The sequence below is a fragment of the Oncorhynchus mykiss genome, chromosome 5 (genome assembly GCF_013265735.2).
Source record: "Oncorhynchus mykiss isolate Arlee chromosome 5, USDA_OmykA_1.1, whole genome shotgun sequence".
NCBI classification, from domain to species: Eukaryota; Metazoa; Chordata; class Actinopteri; order Salmoniformes; family Salmonidae; genus Oncorhynchus; species Oncorhynchus mykiss.
The window spans coordinates 30133543-30156390 of NC_048569.1; the positions used below are offsets into that span (position 1 = coordinate 30133543).

The 22848-nt window shown below is 44.7% G+C and overlaps 1 protein-coding gene across 17 annotated transcripts in view; it reads left to right on the top strand.

Annotated features, from left to right (window-relative positions):
- The first annotated feature begins 129 nt into the window (after positions 1-129).
- Positions 130-22848, top strand: part of LOC110524742 (dynamin-1) — an 84044-nt gene continuing 61325 nt past the window's right edge. For 5 of the 17 annotated variants that reach the window (XM_036977246.1, XM_036977254.1, XM_036977249.1 and 2 more), the window contains exons 1-9: positions 132-727; positions 15718-15791; positions 16538-16687; positions 17506-17709; positions 17936-18034; positions 19261-19421; positions 21625-21767; positions 21901-22036; positions 22328-22395. In XM_036977246.1, coding sequence (XP_036833141.1) covers positions 567-727; positions 15718-15791; positions 16538-16687; positions 17506-17709; positions 17936-18034; positions 19261-19421; positions 21625-21767; positions 21901-22036; positions 22328-22395 — 1196 coding nt within the window. In that variant the 5' untranslated portion in view covers positions 132-566. Of the gene's footprint in view, positions 728-15717; positions 15792-16537; positions 16688-17505; positions 17710-17935; positions 18035-19260; positions 19422-21624; positions 21768-21900; positions 22037-22327; positions 22396-22848 lie in introns of all 17 variants that reach the window. The other 12 variants (XM_036977250.1, XM_036977251.1, XM_036977257.1 and 9 more) reach the window with 6 other exon arrangements.

Sequence of the window (22848 nt, forward strand, 5' to 3'; positions counted from 1 at the left end):
TCACTTAGGAGGCTGAAGTACAGATGACGTCGTTTAACCAATTCAGCACCATGGACAGATCAACACCTTCCAAACCAAAGCCTACCAAACATAATCAACATTGGCATAACACAATATGATATAGCTAGTATAAGTGTGTCAACATAGCCTATTTAGAAATAGCTGCATTGCTTACATAGCCTGTATTTTCTATTTCGTACAGCATAGCCTAGTACAAGAGAGAGCACACGAAGCCTAGGGGTGCAATTCTGTTGAGCTAGATCTCCGTGGTGCATGCGCGTCGGTGCAGGGATGTCAGCGTATTCTGAGAAGAGATCATCCCTCGGTGCTACGTGGTAGAGAGCTGAACATAGCTGTATAAGAGAGTGGGGAGAGGAGAAGCGTTCTGTGTAGAGGGAACACCGGGGAATCGTAATCAATGAGGGTGCAAGCAAAATTAAAATAGAAGGCGTATTCCAAACGTTGAAACACCTTTCACGGAAGGGTGATAAGGGCCAAGGACCGAGAGAAACGTTTTCCCTCATTTAATTATAATCTGTAAAGGAGCGACATATTCCCTTGCAATCATGGGGAACCGGGGGATGGAAGACCTTATTCCTCTGGTGAATAAAATGCAAGATGCCTTTTCGGCCATCGGTCAAAATTCTCAGTTGGACCTGCCTCAAATTGCTGTGGTTGGCGGGCAGAGTGCAGGGAAAAGCTCGGTGTTGGAGAACTTCGTTGGGAAGTAAGTGGTTTTGTGTTTTTGGACGCAAATGCATCTCTCCGTTATCAAAGTCTCCTAGGCTGCAATGGTTCTTGCACACCTACCCATCCCCATCCTCCCGTTCCATTGGCTTAGCTCCAGCCATGAGATCCATTGGATAACTTTAACATGATATAGAATGTCTTAAATAAAGATGATTTGCTGCAATTCTTGTTTTAGAATCACCAGTCCCTCTTCGAGAGTAGCCATGAGGGAATCTAAACATATTATTTGGTTACATAAAACCTTCCCTGTAGTCCACAGGCTAATTGCTGCAGTATGTACTGGTAGAGTACCAAACCAAAATGGACGTTTTGATTTTCTTGTTGGTGCTCCCTATTATAAAATCATTGTATATATTTATAAACAATATTAATTGCAATATTTCTTGGCGAATTCTTTATTTCCTATATGGTACTATTTTCAATGTTTGTCATAGTGCAAATCTACATTACATATAAAATAATCCCTCACTATTTTGCATTTCCTTTGATATTACAAATAGCCTATTGTATATTGGAGGTTACCAGTTCTTACAGACATCATAAATCTACCGGTTTAAAGGGGGTCGAATGGGGTGCGCATTTCCCTCCATTCTCAGTTTTTCCACCTTGCCCTCAGGGCTCATAGCACATTGGAGGCCACGGCCCCATATGTAGGGCCTTGTAAACACACAATTCCAACAAGAAAGCTTCATGTGTGGTTGTTTTTCAGACAGGGTTTCAATTTTGTAATTCATTAACCAAACACTCAGCCCACAAAATATAGATATTATGTGTATCTGATACACACCTGGTGTGAGATATGAATAGACTACATAACATGTTTTTTGTGGCCAGTTAATTATGTCATAGTCCCTGTCATAGACACTCTCACGGAGTTGATGATGGATAAACCGCATATCTCCAGGGACACAACCCCGCTATACTCTGCAGTATGACCTTGCGAAAATACATAGAGAGGGGAGAGAGAGTCGCTCTGAGCCCTTCGTCTTCAGCTCCCCATCCATCTGTTAGTGCTTAGCTAGGCTGCTGCACCCGCTCAGCACCAGGCAATGACACAGATGAAGGATCTTAATTTGATCACTATTTTGTTGCTGAGAATTTTCCTACACATAGGAAATGCAAACCTGTAGTGTATTCAAGGTTTAAAAAGGCTTCTAAAGTTTGTAATTTCCACTTTAAAATGTCCGACTAGATTTGCCCTAACGAAAAATGTGTCAACACCTACAAAAAATCCCCATGAATTATAATCCGCATAATATATTTCATGTTGCTGCAGGATTATTATCTCCTACCAAGGCAGGGACATAATACAGCAACTACCCTGAGATTTATTATATGGATTGGGGCATTACGTCCCGTAGCCATTTCCTTGGTCATTCCAGGTCATATCACAACCAAATGTAAATGAACTCATTTGGAGATACATTATTAAAGGGATACTGCGAGATTCTGGAAACCATTTTTCTGTCTCTGCGTGCAGCACTAAGGAAATTAGCATACGCTAGCAAACCTATAGACATCCAGTCATTGCGCTAACGGTAGTTAGAATTGGCTCGCAAAATTACCTTTAAGTTCTACATGCAGTCGCAGAGACATAAAATGGTATCCATGAGTTCCTCGGACTCTGGATAAGTAGAAAAATGGCTTAATTGCCAGAATCTCACAGTATCCCTTTAAACATATCCTTGCACACTGCAATACATGAAGAATGAAATTCATTTCTGTGCAATTGAATCTGCATCCACCACCAATATGGGATGTGAACGCAAACTTTGCCATATGTTGCACAGCTAATTTCATTCAGTGATGTTGATTGTTGCTTGGCACCTGTGTTAGCCTTTGATTGCTTGATACCCATTACAGATAAACAGTACATTAATAGCTTTCCATTTTTTGTTAACACAGTGCAATGTGAAATATAGGTCAGTCGGAGTAATAACCGAGAAATGGTCTTGTCAGCATCTTAGATGTTCTAGTGATTGAGGTCCACTCCACTGTTAACAGCCCTGTTTAGGCTCCCTTTGCACCAGTCATCAGTATAGTGGGAATTATGGGCAAAACACCCTGACCATCTAATCATTATCTTAAATGTTCTTACTCACTTCCTTCAATAATAAGGCTATAGATAGTCACGTTAACTATGATCATTACAGACAGCAATAGTAATGGCATCTTTTTGTAGTTATTTTTTTTTAAACGCAGAGAATAAGGTCTGTGGTAAACACAGGCTTAATAGATCTTATATGCTTTGTTCTGTGAGATAATCTCCATCAGCTAACATCCCTTTTTGTGAATTTTGAAGCATTTATGTAATCAAAGCAAGTCAAAAGCTAACGATGTGCTAACATGTAAAAAATAAAACTACACCTCAGGTCGCAAGCCTTTGACGTCTAGCTAAGAGGCTTAGCTTACTTTATCAGACGGACTCAAAGTCTCCTCTGGAAAACATTGTTTGGGAACCAATAACACTAGCACCATCCTGCTGAAGAGATATGGTTGCAGCCTGGAGGAAAACAATCATTGCGTTTTCGTTCAAGCTGGTGAGCAGAAAGCTAACTAAGCGAACTATCTTTTTGACAGACTAGTGTAGTGTAGACTAGTTTTCATGGTCGGCATAGTGACATGAGACATTTTGCGACTAATGTTGGAGTTAAATTTCTCTGGTAAACTCTGACATTTGTAGCTGAAATTGTTGGCATTAAGTAGGAGTAGGGGATAATGTAATGTCAGTCTGCTCTTCCTGACCAGCTGCACTGACGTCATCTGGGTCTTCTTGATCACAGGCTACTGCCACACCCCCTGCCTGCTGTTTTCTATTATGTAGTTATTGCCTCCGCAAGGCAAACCAACAACCGAAATGTCAGTATAGAGACAAAGTGGAGTCACAATTCAACGGCTCAGACACAAGACGTATGTGGCAGGGTCTACAGACAATCACGGACTACAAAAGGAAAACCAGCCACGTTGTGGACACTGACGTCTTGCTTCCAGACAAACTAAACACCTTCTTTCCCCGCTTTGAGGATAATACTGTAAAGTGCCACGAGGTGGCCCGCTACCAAGGACTGTGGGTTCTCCTTCTTCGTGGCCAACGTGAGTAAGACATTTAAACATGTTAACTCTCGCAAGGCTGCCGGCATCCCTAGCCGCGTCCTCAGAGCATGCGCAGACCAGCTGACTGGTGTGTTTACGGACATATTGAATCTCTCCCGATCCTAGTCTGCTGTCCCCACATGCTTCAAAATGGCCACCATTGTTCCTGTACCCAAGAAGGCAAAGGTAACTGAACTAAATGACTATCGCCCAGTGGCACTCACTTCTGTCATCATGAAGTGCTTTGAGAGACTAGTCAAGGATCATATCACCTCCACCTTACCTATCACAATAGACCCACTTCAATTTGCTTACCACCCCAATAGATCCACAGATGATGCAATTGCCATAACACTGCACACTGCACTATAACATCTGGACAAGAGGAATACCTATGTAAGAATGCTGGTCATTGACTATAGCTCAGTATTCAACACCATAGTACCCTCAAGCTCATCATTAAGCTAGAGGCCCTGGGCCTCAACCCCAACCTGTGAAATTGTGTCCTGGACTTCCTGACAGGCCACCCCAGGTGGTGAAGGTAGGAAACAACATCTCTACTTCGCTGATCCTCAACACTGGGGCCCCACAAGGGTGCATGCTCAGCCCCCTCCTGTACTCCCTGTTCACCCATGACTGCATGGTCATGCATGCCTCCAAATCAATCATCAAGTTTGCAGATGACACAACAGTAGTAGGCTTGCTTACCAACAATGACGAGACAGCCTACAGGGAGGAGGTGAAGGCACTTGGAGTGTGGTGTCAGCAAAACAACCTCTCACTCAACGTCAACAAAATAAAGGAGATAATCGTGGACTTCAGGAAACAGCAGAGGGAGCACCCCCCATCCTTATCGACGGGACAGCAGTGGAGAAGATGGAAAGTTCCTTGGTGTACACATAACGGACAAACTGAAATGGTCTACCCACACAGACAGTGTGGTGAAGAAGGCAATTTGTCTCGTCACCTAAATCCCTCACAAACGTTTACAGATGCACAATTGAGAGCATCCTGTCGGGTTGAATCATTGCCTGATACAGCAACTGTACCGCCCACAACCACAAGGATCTCCAGAGGGTGGTGCGGTCTGCACAACGCATCACTGGGGGCAAACTACCTGCCCTCCAGGACACCAACAGCACCCGATGTCACAAGAAGGCCAAAAAAATAATGAAGGACAACAACTACCCGAGCCACTCCCTGTTCACCCCGTTACCATCCAGAAGGCGAGGTCAGTACAGGTGCATCAAAACTGTGACCGAAAGACTGAAAAACAGCTTCTATCTCAAGGCCATCAGACTGTTAAACAGCCATCACTAACACAGAAAGGCTGCTGCCAACATACAGACTTGAAATCATTGGACACTTTAATAAATGGATCACTAGTCGCTTTAATAATGCGGTTTTAAACATTTCGCAAACATTTCGCTACACTCACAATAACATCTGCTAACCATGTGTATGTGACCATTAAATTTGATTTGATTAGATTTTTGACACACTCTCTCTCACTGTCAATCCTACTCTCACTGAAACAATCATTTAATGTTCTCTCTACTGGGGCCTTGCTGTAATCTGTTGGCCTTTGGATTTTTAATAAAAATTATCAGCGTGTAGCAGGGATGGGGCTCATTTTGTAGATGCAGACAGAGACAGTCTCTGTCTGTCTGGATGTGTGGACATACAGAGTACCCTTCTGTTGGCACTGGGGTTTCCTGATAACTTGGAGAACATCAGACTGTTGTGTCAGTCCATTCACTCCCCTGACCCCGTGGTGTCATCATTGGCATTACAGGGATCTGTTGAAACACTGAAAGATTAGAGGAGTGAGAGAGAGAGAGATTCATGCCACAGGGTATTATGAAAGTAACATCTCTGTCATGAGAGGTACATAATGCTGTCACAATAATTACATGATATAGGATGGAAATAGTGATGACTGCTTCTAACACTGACTTTATACAGCCATGACAACAATCATAGCTTTTTGCTGATCAATTATGAGTTTCGTCTTGCATTCAGATATCCCGTAGAGGCACATTTTCCCATTTCACATTTAGATTTTGTCATTCCTCAATGTTTGTCATTGATATGCTGACTTGCAGGAGATGTAAAATTACTATTCATCAAACAGTCATAGCACTAGTTCAATTCTCTGTACACCATAGTGGAATATTCAGTATACATTTCTCACAAATCAATATAAGAGAAAAATAACCAATATCTTTGTAATAATAGCACATAGCAGGTTTGGTTATGAGTTAACTCATAATGACTGTAGAACTCATCATTATCCCCCAGGCACAGCCTCCCAGCATTGATATTTCTGGTGGGTGTGACAGCCTTTGGTTTGGTGAGATGCTCTGTGAATTACAAGTACACATAACAGACAGTCACTTATATGAAAGGCAAATGGAACTATTAGGACTTGGATATTTGTCCTTGTCCTGTCCTTAGCCCCAGACCCCTGTGCTGCCGTAAGGGAACAGCATTGCAGTAGAGATTGACACACTATAATGCAATACAGTTTATGTCATACACAAAATGGCCTCCCAGTGTATTTCCTGGAAGCTGCCGGACCCCATATCCGTCAATCATGTCCTTCTGGGCTCTGATTGGCATGCCGGGCCTTGTTTTTTTACAGCTATTGGCTGATTTTAGGGGAGAAGATGACAGGTGTCCGTAAATCAATGCGCACTTCCTCCTTTCTCTTGCTCTCTCCCTCTCCATCTCCTCCTATGTGTTTAATTAGCACAGAACCACCAGCATCACAGAGCAGGGCCCTGCACTAGCTCCCAGACTCTGACACAGAAGTCAAACAGCTGGGGGACATGTGGCCCATACTTCGGTAGAAGTCTCAGTTAAATCTCTGATCCAGGGCAAGGTTTCCTTTTCCAGTCTTGATAATTAGGACCAGGACATCTGGATAAATCTGATCACAGACCAGTTTATAGAGGAGTACCACCACCACCACTATAACTGGATTCCTATATGATTTTATCCATTGGTGGTAATACTCTAGGTATAAGGTGCATTTGGAAAGTTTTCAGAGCCCTACATTATTTTCACATTGTGTTACGTTACAGCCTTATTCTAAAATTGATTTAAAAAAATGTTTTACTCATCAATCTACACGCAATACCCCATAACCTGAAAACAGGTTTTTATTAAAAATAAAAAACAGAAATACCTTCATATAGCTATTCAGACCCTTTGCTATGAGACTCGAAATTGAGCTCAGGTGCATCCTGTTTCCATTGATCATCCTTGAGATGTTTCTGCAACTTGATTGGAGTCCACCTGTGGTAAATTCAATCGATTAGACATGATTTGGAAAGGCACACACCTGTCTACATAAGGTCCCACAGTTGACAGTGCATGTCAGAGCAAAAACCAAGCCATGAGGTCGAAGGAATTGTTCTTAGAGCTCCGAGACACGATTGTGTCGAGGTACAGATCTGGGGAAGTGTACCAACAAATTTTTGCAGCATTGAATGTCCCCAAGAACACAGTGGCCTCCATCATTCTTAAATGGAAGAAGTTTGGACTCTTCGTAGATCTGCCCGTCCGGCCAACCTGAGCAATTGGGGAGAAGGGCCTTGGTCAGGGAGGTGACCAAGAACCCAATGGTCACTCTGACAGAGCTCCAGAGTTCCTCTGTGGAGATGGGAGAACCTTCCAGAAGGACAACCATCTCTGCAGCACTCCACCAATCAGGCATTTATGGTAGTGGCCAGACAGAAGCCACTCCTCAATAAAAGGCACATGTCAGCCTGCTTTGAGTTTGCCAAAAGGCACCTAAAGGACAGACCATGGGAAACAAGATTCTCTGGTCTGATGAAACCAAGATTGAACTCTTTGGCCTGAATGCCAAGCATCACATCTGAAGGAAACCTGGCACCATTCCTACGGTGAAGCATGGTGGTGGCAGCACCATGCTGTGGGGATGTTTTTCAGTGGCAGAGACTGGGAGACTAGTCAGGATCGAGGGAAAGATGAATGGATCAAAGTACAGAGAGATCCCATATGAAAATCTGCTCCAGAGTGCTCAGAACCTCAGACTGGGGCGAAGGTTCACCTTCCATCAGGACAACGACCCCAAGCACACAGCCAAGACAACGCAGGAGTGGCTTCTGGACAAGTCTCTGAATGTCCTTAAGTTTCCCAGCCAGAGCCCAGACTTGAACCTGATTGAACATCTCTTGAGAGACGCTCCCCATCCAACCTGACAAAGCTTGAGATCATCTGCAGAGAAGAATAGGATTAACCAAGCTTGCCAAGCTTGTAGCTTTATACTCGAGGCTGTAATCACTGCCAAAAGTGCTTCAGCAATGTACTGAGTAAAGGGTCTGAATACCTATGTAAATATGACATTTCAGTGTTTTATTTTGACAAAATTTGCAAAGATTTCTGAAAACCTGTTTTTGCTTTGTAATTATGGGGTATTATGTGTAGATTGATGAGGAGAAAAAAATGATTTAATCCATTTTAGAATAAGGCTGTAACGTAACAAAATATGGGAAAGGTCTAGAGGTCTGAATACTTTCTGAATGCACTGTATAAAGAATACTACTGAAATCAGAGATGATTGTAAGATGACAAACTGTGCATATCCCGTGTTCAATTTAAAAAAATAAAACTCACATATTACTGTTTGATGGCATCAAGGCAGGCTTCAAATCAAATGAATACTTTCTAATACAGGGGAAGCTGCTGTCAGAACTAAACTCGAAAGAGATGCGTTTGGGCAGAATCAATCAAGTATAATTAGGAGGTGCAAGGTTGCAGAACAGTGATTGTTTCACATAGTGAACTGACAACAATATCCATAAAACTTCATTATGGAGAATGTAGGAGGCAGGCTGCGTTGTGGCCACCAGACAAACAAACAAAGGAATCATCATTCACCAGGAACCTCATAGTGGAGACGTCACACAAACTGTTATCCTATCACGGTGGCCCCTGAGAGGACCTAATGTGCCGAAGGGACAGTTGGGGAACAGACACCAGTTATAAACATTATGGTACAATTCCCCCGACAGTTGATACCTCAATGATTAGTTTAATTTTTCCCTCATATCTCACCTGCTCCTATCAGATGAACAGGGGTTGGTTGATGGCTGTTTAGTGTACAGAGCCTGTCCTTTTCTCTGAGGCTGCTTTCAGGACCCAGGAGAGCTCTTCAGAGGAATGACACACAACAGCAGACCCACAATAGCAACTCAAACAGGGAGTACTGCCGTAGACAGACTATCACTGTGATCTCTGGCCCACGTTGTCACCTGGGGGATTCAAGACCCTGCAACAAAACTCCCAAGACTTTAAAGGTACTGTAAGTTCAGATCAGCATGAATGTGGAAGTGAGCTCTAGCTTTTGTCTATTATAGTCACTTAGATAATATTGCTCTAGAAATGTGCCTCATCGTCAAATATCCAAATAAGTTATTAATTGAAAGTTATGTGAGTATCTTTTTCTCAGATCTCAGATTTCTCAAATTTCTACTGATGCAGCTGTTCTAGGTCAAAGAAGTGCTTACTGCATAGTAGGTTGCACTGTTCTCTGGAGAACCCTGTTTAAGAACCCACCTTTACTAGAGTGCTGGTGCTTGCAGCATTTAGTACATCAGACTAGAATACTTACCTAGGATAGTCTCTTTTGCAGCATAGGATTTCTCTCATTTACTGATGAGGCTAAAAAAATGAATCTCTATCTCTACTAATCTTCAATCCAATAGACTATTGCAGGACGGAATGATATGAAATAATATGAAGAATGCAAAATGAAGTGATTATCTGTATCCCAACAAAAGAAGAACAGTATGGGCTGGAGTATGGGCCCTAGCTATCTTTTTCTAATGCTAATTGTAGTTTGTGAGAGTGGAGAGATACTGTAGTGTAAAAATATATCCCTTTACTGATTGACTGACACGCATAGATGAGGGGCTACATGCTGGCTAGTGCTGCTGGGAAGTATAGTCTAATTTGGTGATTTATTGATTATCAGCATTGTTTTATGTTATCCCATTGAGAGATGTATCACTGTATTTTCACTTATTTTATCGTCTCATTTATGTCTGCTTATTATTGTTGATGAAGGGTGGGCCTAGTTCTACAGTTGATGAAGGGTGGGCCTAGTTCAACAGTTGATGAAGGGTGGGCCTAGTTCTACAGTTGATGAAGGGTGGGCCTCGTTCTACAGTTGGCTATGCTTTGTGTACAATATTGTTTTTTAGGATAGCTGATAGAAGCAGTTGTATCATTTTTTGTTGATTGTGAAATAATTCTGGTGAGATTAGCAAAAAAAAGATGGGGGGATAGAAACTAGGGAATGAGGTGAGAGCAAGAGTGTGAGGAAAGAGAGAGAGGGGAGCTGCATGAGCTGCCCTGACTGACACTGCTCAAAGAGATTAACTCTATTCTGCGAGTCTACACTGCAGCTCACCAACATGCCCTCTCATTGGCTCCCGCTCCTGCTTTAGTCTGGGCGCCCACCATCAGCCAAGAATGAACCGTTTCATCACTACAATGACTGTACTCTGGAGGTGTACAAGTCGACAAAAACAACCAATCTCAGCCACTAAGGCTGTTGCCTGGGAGATGCAATTGCTTTTCCTAGTTATCTTATTCATCATAGCGTGACCGCAATTGCTGCACACAATGGATCAGGATTAGATTACATTTTATAGTCTGTTGTAAATTTAAAACTGAGGATTGCAATTATTAGACCATGCCTAATACAGTGTCATTAATGGCACGAGGTCCACAGACCAGGTCATTTAAAGCACTGAATGGCATTCTAATGTTTTTCACCCAGTTGGCTCAGTATGTTGGAGCATTAAAGATCAAGTCCCACCGGTACCATGTGCTCTGAATATGTGTTTACACTAGGTCAGTTCCGATACATGTTATGTTGTTATGAAGTTGGTATGTCAATCAATGAGAGGGAAACCAATGGAGTGGAAATGGTCTGACGGTTATTGGAATAAAGTGCACCATTGCTCTTTTGCTATTCCTCTCAAAGCCTCTGGCTAAGAAGCTGAAAGTCAGAGAATAACATTGTCCTCTCAGGGTTTCCGCTAAGCAAGACATAGTATGTTCACATGTGCATGCATGCTTTGGAATGTGTGTGTGTGTGTACAGTCAATATGTGTAAGTCAATGATGCTCTGCTGCAGCTGCCTGGCACGTTGCCAGTGCTGGACAGGTTTGTTGACCGTGTGTGTGTTTGTGTGTACGAGTGTGTGAGAATTGAGAGTGTATGGCAGAGAGTGATTGCACTGTAAGGTGTGCCCAAACAAGGCTGGGTAGACAAGGTGAAGTGCTGTAGCTATGTGACATTCTGCTATCTCAATTTCTTTGGCTCTCACTCTATCACTCCCTCTGTGTCTCTCCTTGTTTATTTCTCTCTCTTTGTTTCACTGTCTTGTCATGTGCTTCTGTCTGTTTCGCTCTCCATCTGCATCTCTCCCTCCCTCTCTTCGTCTCCTGCCTGTCTCTCATTTCTCTCTCTCTAACCCCCCCAACTCTCTCCGTCTCCTGCCTGTCTCTCATTTCTCTCTCTCTACCCCCTCCTTCTATCTCCTCTACCTGTCTCTCATTTCTCTCTCTCTACCCTCTCCCTCTATCTCCCCTGCTTGTCTCTCATTTCTCTCTCTCTACCCCTCCCTCTATCTCCCCTGCTTGTCTCTCATTTCTCTCTCTCTACCCCCTCCCTCTATCTCCCCTGCTTGTCTCTCATTTCTCTCTCTCTACTCCCCTCCCTCTATCTCCTCTACCTGTCTCTCATTTCTCTCTCTACCCCCTCCCTCTATCTCCCCTGCTTGTCTCTCTCACTCTCTTTCCTCTCCTTAGCCTGTGTTGTTGCTCAGTCTGGAGAGCTTGTGTCCTCCTGGTTTGTTGCCACGTGAGTGGGCGTATGTGACAGGCACTGTATCTCAGCAGGGGAAAAGGGAGGAGGGGGTGGGAAGGGGCAGGGGGGAGGGGATGGGTCTCCCAGTTGGATGGGTGGACTGTCCATCATCACAGCTGCCCACAGGTGACTGGGGAGAGGAGAGGAGAGGAGAGGAGAGGAGAGGAGAGGAGAGGAGAGGAGAGGAGAGGAGAGGAGAGGAGAGGAGGTGCAGGCTGGGGTGGGGTGGGGGATGGGACGATGGAATGAGTCATGCGCGTTGTTCACTCGCTCCTTGGCTGGGTTTTCCCCTGCAGTCACATGACAGGCTCTTCATGTGGTGAATTATTTTCAGCATTGCGACATGATGTTGTGTGCATGGGTGCTATATGTACATGCATCCATCCGTCCTTGCTCACTTGTGCAAGTATGTAGCATGTACAGTATGATGTGTGTGGTGGATACCCCAGGCACCATGCCTTGCCTTGAGTCATCCCTCCAGCCATAGCAGTGATGAATGGTGTTTGGGATAGAGAGGGAGATGTAGTGGTGTGGTAGCCTGGTTGCCAGTCTGTTTAGCTTTTCTTTGTGCTTTGGCACATGACATGGAGTACAAAGAGTGGAATGTTAGCTAAAGAGACTGGCAACCAGGCTAGTGGTGTGGTATGTGTGACAGGGTCTGGTTGGTTTGTGCCGGCTCCGCCTATCTGGCTAGTCCTTATGGTGGCGTTTTTGGGGAAGGCGGAGTAGAGAAGGGGGAGAGGAGACCTGCAGTTTGGGCCATCTGTCCCATACAAGGTGTTACTAGAGTAGAGGAAGGTGCAGAGAGAGACAGGCTCACACCCCAACAGGAGAGAGACAGCAGACAGGAAATTGATTTTACACAGTAGGAAATGGAACTGTTGTTGACTAGACAGTGCTGCCAATGCTTTATCTGTTGCTCTCTGTTCAGGTAGCGATATGAAATAGATCATATCCTTAAATGATTGTAATGACATAGGTTAGGTGTGTGTGAACTGTCAGTAGCAGCCTACACACTCACAGTTTACAGGACACCATGAGATTCTATCCGAGTGCATGTCCCTACTAGACCCCTGTTGTTGGTCCAAGTGTGTAAGTGGATTAGACTAGTGTGAGGTCAGCTGGTAATGTAGCAGTATACATGGAAACACCGCCACCAGAGGAACTACTGCTGTTACGTAATACAGTGTCCTCAGAACCATCCAGAAGAAAACACAGATACAATGTTCTGAGACACACAGGCATGTAGATACACACACACACACACACACACACACACACACACACACACACACACACACACTCAGCCACTTCAGGACCACATTGTGTACCATCCTATCTGCATATTCCCAGTTTCACAGATAGCTGGAGGCAGATGAAGAGACACTCATATATCTCTCTTTTTCTCTCTATCACTCACTCTATCTTTCTCTCTCTCCCTTTCTCTCTATCTCATGCAAGCTCTTTCTCTCCGTATTTTTCTGAGCCAGAGCTGCTAATTGAGCTGCTAATTATTTTAAGGAAGATGAAACTGTGCTGATAAACCACGTTGATAAGAGCTTCAGAGGGATTCTGCAATGCTAATGTGTGAAGAATGTCTTCTGAGAGCCTTTGAATCTTTTAAAGAGCTAGGCTAACATGGAATTTGTCCTAGAGGACAGAAATAGACGACAGAAAACCCAAATGAAGAAATGTTTAATCTCTCCTACCACTCTATGCCATGGAGAAGGAATGGCGAATGAATCATTTTGTGTGGAATATCCATCCGATATTTGTCTATGATATTGGTGAACACCTAGCAGAGTGTAAAGTGCTGTTCTCTGCTTGCTGAAGCACCGCTGTCACATGAAAAGGGTGGGCTCTCAGGCTATTGGCTTTAGCTTGCGTGTGGAAACAGTAAGACCGTTCGTTTGCCCTTGTTGAACAAAGCCCTACAATTATAGTGTGAATTCTCCAGTGATTTCTCCCTTAGAGCAGGCAGAGCTGACAAACACCAGGGGCTGACTGGCACGGCACTGGCTACATTCATTCCCATCTGACAATGGAGCTGAGGAAAAGAGTGCTCCTCAGCTGTGCTGGAGCTACGGCAGAGCTCTCTCTCTCTCGTCTCTCGCTGTGCCTTCTTTTCTTTTCTCTCTCTCTCTTTCTCACCCTCTTAATCATTCTCTCCCTCTCTGTCATCTTCTCCTCGAGCATATGCCTTCTGTTTCTCTCTCTTCCTCCACCTTACTGTGCTTTCTCTCCATCACTCTCTCTCTTTACTGGCCCAGTGCCTATCAGGCCCTGCATGCTCAGGCCTCACACAGGTGGGCTACTCAGAAAGAGCTTTTTGCATCCCATCCCAGACAGAGACTGCCAGCTGAAATAAAAAGAGGGTTCTGAAAAGCACCACAGACAGTAAGCCAAGAGTCATTTACTGAAACAGCCACTCTATTTAAGTGGGAGACCTGGCAGTGTGGTGCCAGGACAACAACCTCTCTCTCTCAATGTGAGCAAGATAAAGGAGCTGATCGAACTATAGGAAAAGGAAAAGGAGGGAAAAAGGAGGGCCGAACATAGGAAAAGGAGGGCCGAACAGGCCCCCATTAACATCGACGGGACTGAAGTGGAGCGGGTCGAGAGTTTCAATTTCCTTGGTGTCCACATCACCAACAAACTATGATGGTCCAAACACACCAAGACAGTTGTGAAGAGGGCACGACAACACCTATTTCCCCTCAGGAGACTGAAAAGATTTGACATGGGTCCTCAGACCCGATGTATATAACCTCGCTATTGTTATGTACATTTCTTGTGTTACTTCTTGATTGATTAGATTTTTTTTTCTTTAGTTTATTTAGTAAATATTATATTAACTCTATTTCTTGAACTGCATTGTTGGTTAAGGGCTTGTAAGAAAGCATTTCACGGTAAGGAGACCTGCGCATGTGACATGCGATTTGATTCGATTTGATTAGTCTTTCCCTGACTGCTGCAATGACAGTCTATTGATTTTCACCTTGAATTTGTCTCGCAGTCCCACTTTCTATGAGCTAATTAATTAGATTGACTAATTCTGGATGATCTGGTGGCTTTACACATCCACACATTTAGGCTAATTTAGCCTCCAGTGTTTGTATCCACACAGATGGAATGTTAAGAGTGGCAGTCTGAAGTGCCTTTGGCCGTCTCTGATCAAAGACCTCTTGGTTGTTTTGAAGGGAATCTTTTGTCAGTCTTTCAGTGTGCTTTAGATTTCAGAGCTGTATTGTTTCAGAGGTTCGTTACAACAGAGCTCTCAGAGAGTTGTTGACTGTTGGCCTCTATTGACCCGTCTTGTTAAGCTTGGACTCTTCAACATGCAACAGCACAGACAATTGCCCAGAAAGAGGCAGATTTCTGGAGCAAGAAAACCATTTTATAGTAGCCTATACAGTGTATCCTCAGAATATTTCCCCCCAATACCCTTTGCATGTTCTCATTGCTTAGTATCCAACAAGCTTCTTATATTGTAGCCCTGTCTATTATTCCACTCAAGATCCCGCTGAGCAAAGATGGGTGAACATTTGTCATGATTCAGTGTTCTGCCCACACACAGTCACACATGTACATGTACATTTGTCATGATTCAGTGCTGTGCCCACACACAGTCACACATGTACATGTACATTTGTCATTGATTGTAACATTATATTTTCATGACTTTGCTAGCCTGTGTCATCCATTATAATCAAAACATGCTTCCTCTTCATGCCGTCATCTGACTCATTGGTCAGGGCCCATATCCATAAAGCGTAGAGGAGAATTTCTGATTTTGAATCAGTTTAGCCTTTTAGATCATAATGAGTAAGATTCCATGGACAGAGGAGGGGCGTGGGGCTGATCCTAGATCAGCGGTCCTACTCTGAGATGCTTTATGAACACAGGACCAGGCGTTTCCATAACCATGATTGTTTTCTTACGGCTCTCTCCTCCTGTGTGTCACAGGGATTTCCTTCCTCGTGGCTCTGGCATCGTCACCCGTCGTCCCCTGGTCCTGCAGCTGATCAACTGTCCCACAGGTAAACTCTTCTCTGTTCCCCTCTCTGTCCCACAGGTAAAGCCTTCCCCCATCCCTCCCTTCCATCAGAGGCACCTACTGATGCCAGTGGCTTGGTAGGTTTGTTATGGTGACTTCATTAAGCAGAGAATATCTAATAAGCAAGCTTTCAACAACAAGTTTAAGCACCATGCGAAACAGGACAAATCATTTGTCCTCATTTACATTTAATCCAGTCTTATGTAACCAGTTCAGAATGTGCCTTTTGGAACAGATGTATTGCATTTACTGTATAGTACAAAATATCAATACCATCTAAGGTTTATGAAGACCAAACTGTCTCAGACCCTGAATGCTCAGATAATGTATAGCCTGCCCAAAGTCATTCATAATAATATACTTTATTTCTAAAGTGCATTTCTCACACCCCAAAAAATGAAAACAATGATATATATAATAATAATTCATATTCTGTATTACCAAAAGGCCAAAATGAGCTTCTTCTTATTTTCCAGTCAATACAAGGTCTGTGGCTGTCTCACAGTTTTATCAACAGTGCCATCTAGGTTTGTTACATTTTCCTCCAAACTGAGAGTGATGAAAAGTGGAGAAATGACAGAACAGCTCATTTCAATTCAAGTTGCCAGAAATGGTTTCCTGTATTTGTCATTATTACATCCCAGCTGTCATCTCATATGATCTTGTCATCCTCACTTGTCCTCTCCTTTCCTTTACTCACCTCTGTTCTGTCCCCCCCTCTTTCTGCAGAATATGCTGAGTTCCTCCACTGTAAGGGGAAGAAGTTCACAGACTTCGATGAGGTTCGGGGGGAGATCGAGGCGGAGACGGACCGCATCACTGGGCAGAATAAGGGCATCTCCCCTGTGCCAATCAACCTCAGGGTCTACTCCCCACATGGTGAGGTCACAGAACTACCACTCTTGATCATAGGAAAGACTAGAGTAGTATAATTCTACACACATCATTTTGTGAATCAAGTTTCCCTATTATTCAAAAGTGGCAACAATGTTTGATTGTATTGCCAGGGCATAATGTGAGTTTCAATCAGTTACTATTCATGATATTATATAGTTTGATTGTATTGCCAGGGCTTAATGTGAGTTTCAATCAATTACTATTCATGATATTATATAGTTTGATTGTATTGCCAGGGCTTAATGTGAGTTTCAATCAGTTACTATTCATGATATTATATAGTTTGATTGTATTGCCAGGGCCTAAAGTGAGTTTCAATCAGTTACTATTCATGATATTATATAGTCCTTTATTTTTCAGGGTTATCATTATTCATCGGTTTTGATATCATATTTATAAATCTTTCTCTGTCTCCACCTCTCACCCCTCTACCCTCTCCAAACTCTCTTCCTCTCCCCTCCTCCCTCTCCTCTCTGCCCTCTCCATACTCTCTTCACCCTCCTCTCTCATCTCCCTTCACCCCTCTCTCCCCTCTCCCTTCACAAATCTCTCCCCTCTCCCTTCACCCCCTCTCTCCCCTCTCCCTTCACAAATCTCTCCCCTCTCCCTTCACAAATCTCTCCCATCTCCCTTCACCCCCTCTCTCCCCTCTCCCTTCACCCCTCTCTCCCCTCTCCCTTCTCCCTTCACCCCCTCTCTCCCCTCTATTTTCACCCCCCCTCTCACCTCTCCTTTCACCCCCTATCTTCCGATATTCACCTCCCCTCTCCTCTCTCCCCTCTCTCCCCTCTCTCCCCTAGTCCTGAACCTGACTCTGGTGGACTTGCCGGGGATGACCAAGGTCCCAGTAGGGGACCAGCCTGCGGACATTGAGCAGCAGATCAGAGACATGTTGTATCAGTTTGTGACGAAGGACAACTGTCTGCTGCTGGCTGTTTCCCCGGCCAACTCTGATCTGGCCAACTCAGATGCCCTTAAGATTGCTAAAGAAGTTGACCCACAAGGTGGGTTGATTGACTAGAGGTTAAAGGCAGAAATGGTAGACCTTCTGGCTCTCATCAGTGCTCTCAGTTTCGTTCACCATCATATTGTGACAGGGCAGTAGTTAGACAAGGATGCAATTTAACCTACCTACAACTGGACTTTGTTAATGTATTGTATTGTGTGTGTGTGTGTGTGTGTGTGTGTGTGTGTGTGTGTGTGTGTGTGTGTGTGCGCGTGCGTGCCCAGGTCAGAGGACCATTGGTGTGATCACCAAGCTGGATCTGATGGACGAGGGGACTGATGCCCGAGAAATTCTGGAGAACAAGCTGCTGCCACTGCGAAGAGGTGAGACTAAACACACACACACACACACACACACACACACACACACACACACACACACACACACACACACACACACACACACACACACACACACACACACACACACACACACATTCTCATCCCATCTCAGTGCTTCCCTCTAGTGGTTATCTAGTTAATAATAATAATAGAACGTTGGATATAAAAGGTCTTTCAACAAACCCAAGGACACTGTACAGCAAGGATAACAAGGATAACAAGGATAACAAGGATAACAAGGATAACAAGGATAACAAGGATAAAACAGTAGAATAAAAATAAATAAAAGCTACTTAGCTCAAGATAGAGCTGACTTAGGGCTGAGCTAAGGAGGTCAGAGAGGTATGAGGTCAGAGAGGTAGGAGGTCAGAGAGGTATGTGGAGCAGGTCAGAGGTATGAAGGGGCCAGGCCATGGAGGGCCTTGTAGGTGAGGAGTATGATCTTGATAGGTAATGTGGAATCTGACTGGGAGCCAGGGAAGGTGGTGCAGGGTGATGTGTTCCCAGGGGTTGGTGCATGGGAGAACCCCATGACGGGGAAGAGAGTGAGAGAGAAAATAAGAATGAAGGAAAGAGAGAGCAAGATGGAGGCAGACAAAAATAACATCTTGATTTTAGTGACACATCTGGAAAATGTCTGTTCGTTTCTTTTCTGTGCAATAAAATATATTTGTGGGAAACTCTCTAATGCAATTAGGTGACAGACATTTTTCTACTGGTGCTTGAACCCAGACATGTAGTTCTGTCGCTGTCTTCTCTGTTTCTGTCACTCTCTCGTGTCGGAAGACCTCACGTTAAATCACTAGTATATTTACAAGGCTACTGGCATTCAGTCCAAAAGGTTATAAGGCAGGATATCCTGTTTAACAGAGAACTGCATGAGAAATAATAACTAAATTGGGATATGTGATCCCTGTTACCCTTGTGGCTACCTTGCCCCCCTCCCCCAATAACCATCACACGATAGGGAAGTGGGAGCTAAAAGTTACCCTCCACACCACCCTCCGAACTCCCCACCCCTTCAGCCCACTACCCCAGTGTGGTACAACAAACAAGACAAACAAACAAGAAAAACCCACACACAGAAAAAACTATTTATTAACAAACTTCTTCCTTTTCTTTTCTGTCTTTCTCTCCACAAAACAACATTTTGCCAATCTTCGCATCCTGATCTGTCCAGTATCAGCTGACCTCTCTCCCTGCCCCAGGTTACATCGGTGTGGTGAACAGGAGTCAGAAGGACATTGATGGGAAGAAGGATATTACAGCGGCCATGGCTGCAGAGAGAAAGTTCTTCCTGACCCACCCTGGATACAGACACCTGGCTGAACGCATGGGCACCCCCTACCTACAGAAAACACTCAACCAGGTCAGTCCCCTACCTACAGAAAACACTCAACCAGGTTAGTCCCCTACCTACAGAAAACACTCAACCAGGTTAGTCCCCTACCTACAGAAAACACTCAACCAGGTCAGTCCCCTACCTACAGAAAACACTCAACCAGGTCAGTCCCCTACCTACAGAAAACATTTAACCAGGTCAGTCCCCTACCTACAGAAAACACTCAACCAGGTCAGTCCCCTACCTACAGAAAACACTCAACCAGGTTAGTCCCCTACCTACAGAAAACACTCAACCAGGTCAGTCCCCTACCTACAGAAAACACTCAACCAGGTCAGTCCCCTACCTACAGAAAACACTCAACCAGGTCAGTCCCCTACCTACAGAAAACACTCAACCAGGTCAGTCCCCTACCTACAGAAAACACTCAACCAGGTCAGTCCCCTACCTACAGAAAACACTCAAACCAGGTCAGTCCCCTACCTACAGAAAACACTCAACCAGGTTAGTCCCCTACCTACAGAAAACACTCAACCAGGTTAGTCCCCTACCTACAGAAAACACTCAACCAGGTCAGTCCCCTACCTACAGAAAACACTCAACCAGGTCAGTCCCCTACCTACAGAAAACACTCAACCAGGTTAGTCCCCTACCTACAGAAAACACTCAACCAGGTCAGTCCCCTACCTACAGAAAACACTCAACCAGGTCAGTCCCCTACCTACAGAAAACACTCAACCAGGTCAGTCACCTACCTACAGAAAACACGCAACCAGGTCAGTCCCCTACCTACAGAAAACACTCAACCAGGTTAGTCCACTACCTACAGAAAACACTCAACCAGGTTAGTCCCCTACCTACAGAAAACACTCAACCAGGTCATTCCCCTACCTACATAAAACACTCAACCACTTTAGTCCCCTACCTACAGAAAACACTCAACCAGGTCAGTCCCCTACCTACAGAAAACACTCAACCAGGTCAGTCCCCTACCTACAGAAAACACTCAACCAGGTCAGTCCCCTACCTACAGAAAACACTCAACCAGGTCAGTCCCCTACCTACAGAAAACACTCAACCAGGTTAGTCCCCTACCTACAGAAAACACTCAACCAGGTCAGTCCCCTACCTACAGAAAACACTCAACCAGGCTGCTCAACAAGGCTGCCAGCTGAGCCATCCACAGGATCTATTTGGATGCTTACGATGCTTTGCTTATTGGATGCTTTGCTTATTTCACCTATATTTCACCAGGTAGGCCAGTTGAGAACAAGTTCTCATTTACAACTGCGACCTGGCCAAGATAAAGCATAGCAGTTCGACAAAAACAACAACACAAGAGTTACACATAAACAAACGTACAGTCAATAACACAATAGAAAAATCTATGTACAGTGTGTGCAAATGTAGAAGAGTAGGGAGGTAAGGCAATAGATAGGCCCTTGAGGCGAAAACAATGACAATTTAGCATTACTACTGGAGTGATAGATGCAGATGATGATGTGCAAGTAGAGATACTGGGGTGCAAAAGGGCAAGTCATAATATGGGGATGAGGTAGTTGGGTGTGCTATTTACAGATTGGCTGTGTACAGGTACAGTGATCAGTAAGCTGCTCTGACAGCTGATGCTTAAAGTTAGAGAGGGAGATATAAGACTCCAGCTTCTGAGATTTTTGCAACTCGTTCCAGTCATTGGCAGCAGAGAACTGGAAGGAAAGGTCGGACGAAGGAAGAATGACCAGTGAGATATACCTGCTGGAGCGCGTGCTACGGGTGGGTGTTGCTATGGTGACCAGTGAGCTGAGACAAGGCAGGGCTTTACCTAGCCAAGACTTATAGATTACCTGGAGCCAGTGGGTTTGGCGATGGATGTGTCGTGAGGGCCAGCCAACGAGAGCATACAGGTCGCAGTGGTGGGTAGTATATGGGGCTTTGGTGACAAAACGAATGGCACTGTGATAGACTACATCCAGTTTGCTGAGTAGAGTGTTGAAGCTATTTTGTAAATGACATCGCCGAAGTCGAGGATCGGTAGGATGGTCAGTTTTATGAGGGTATGTTTGGCAGCGTGAGTGAAGGAGGCTTTGTTGTGAAATAGGAAGCTAATTCTAGACTTCTAATAACATCCACTGAAGAGTAGGTGAATGGTAGTAGTAGTATAGTCTAGGATCTGACCACGGTCATCTCTCCAGTACCATGTTAAAACCCACCCTGACCTTTCACCCTGCAGCAACTGACCAATCACATCCGGGACACTCTGCCGGGGCTGCGGGCCAAGCTGCAGAGCCAGCTGCTGTCTATAGAGAAGGAAGTGGAGGAGTACAAGAACTTCAGACCTGATGACCCCTCCCGCAAGACCAAGGCCCTGTTGCAGTGAGTAGGATACACTCTTGCATACACACACACACATGCATGCACACACACACACACACACACACACACACGCACACACACAGAGGCACACACACACACTTCATTAACTCCCTTTTCCCTGTATCTCACCCAGGATGGTGCAGCAGTTCTCAGTGGACTTTGAGAAGCGTATCGAGGGCTCTGGGGACCAGATCGACACAGCAGAGTTGTCAGGAGGAGCCAGGATCAACCGCATCTTCCACGAGCGCTTCCCCTTTGAGCTGGTCAAGGTATGTGTACCATACTGTATGTGTGTGTGTCCCCCTCTTTCCTAACTCTTAGTGTCCATGCAACCCCAGAATGAGACAGACAGTGCCGTGATTTGCCTCCTGCCTCCCTTAGGACCCCAACCCAGAGACTATATGAGGAAAACATTCCTCCCTCCCCAAACCCCCTCCTTCTATCCCTCCCTCCCAGAGCCACTCAATGAATACAAGCAACCTTAGGTTCCTGTTTCTGCTGTGTGTTGGAGGTGTGTGTTCACTATTTAACGGTGTGTTTTCCTTTCTGTGTGTGTACAGATGGAGTTTAACGAGAAGGAGCTTCGCAAGGAGATCAGCTACGCAATCAAGAACATCCACGGCATCAGGCACGTCCCTCATCCCTATCCCTCTCTCCCTCTCTCCCTCTCCCCCTACCCCTGTCCTCACCCGCCTGGGTCACCCCTCTGGGCCAGACCAACTCTAATCATCCTCACCCATCTAATCATGAAGACCTCTAGAAAAACCGATTGCAGTCCAAACAGAGGTGGAGGGATTTGTGATTAGATCCGTGACCGCTGGTTGGGTGGCATCTTTCTCTCACTCTTTGCCCCGTCTGTCTGTATGCATCTTGTATGTATGTATGTCTGTCTGTGTGGTGAAGCCTCATATGCCCGTCATGTGTAACCTAGCTCACTCCATCCCCGTCCTACGAAAAATTCCTGTATTTTACCTAGGTCCAAGAGTGATATAAATCAGAATCAGACAGTGATGTCATCACTCTTCAGGAAGTGAACCTGTTGAAAGTCCCCTCTTTGTTTCTTCCTCCCTCTTAACCTAAC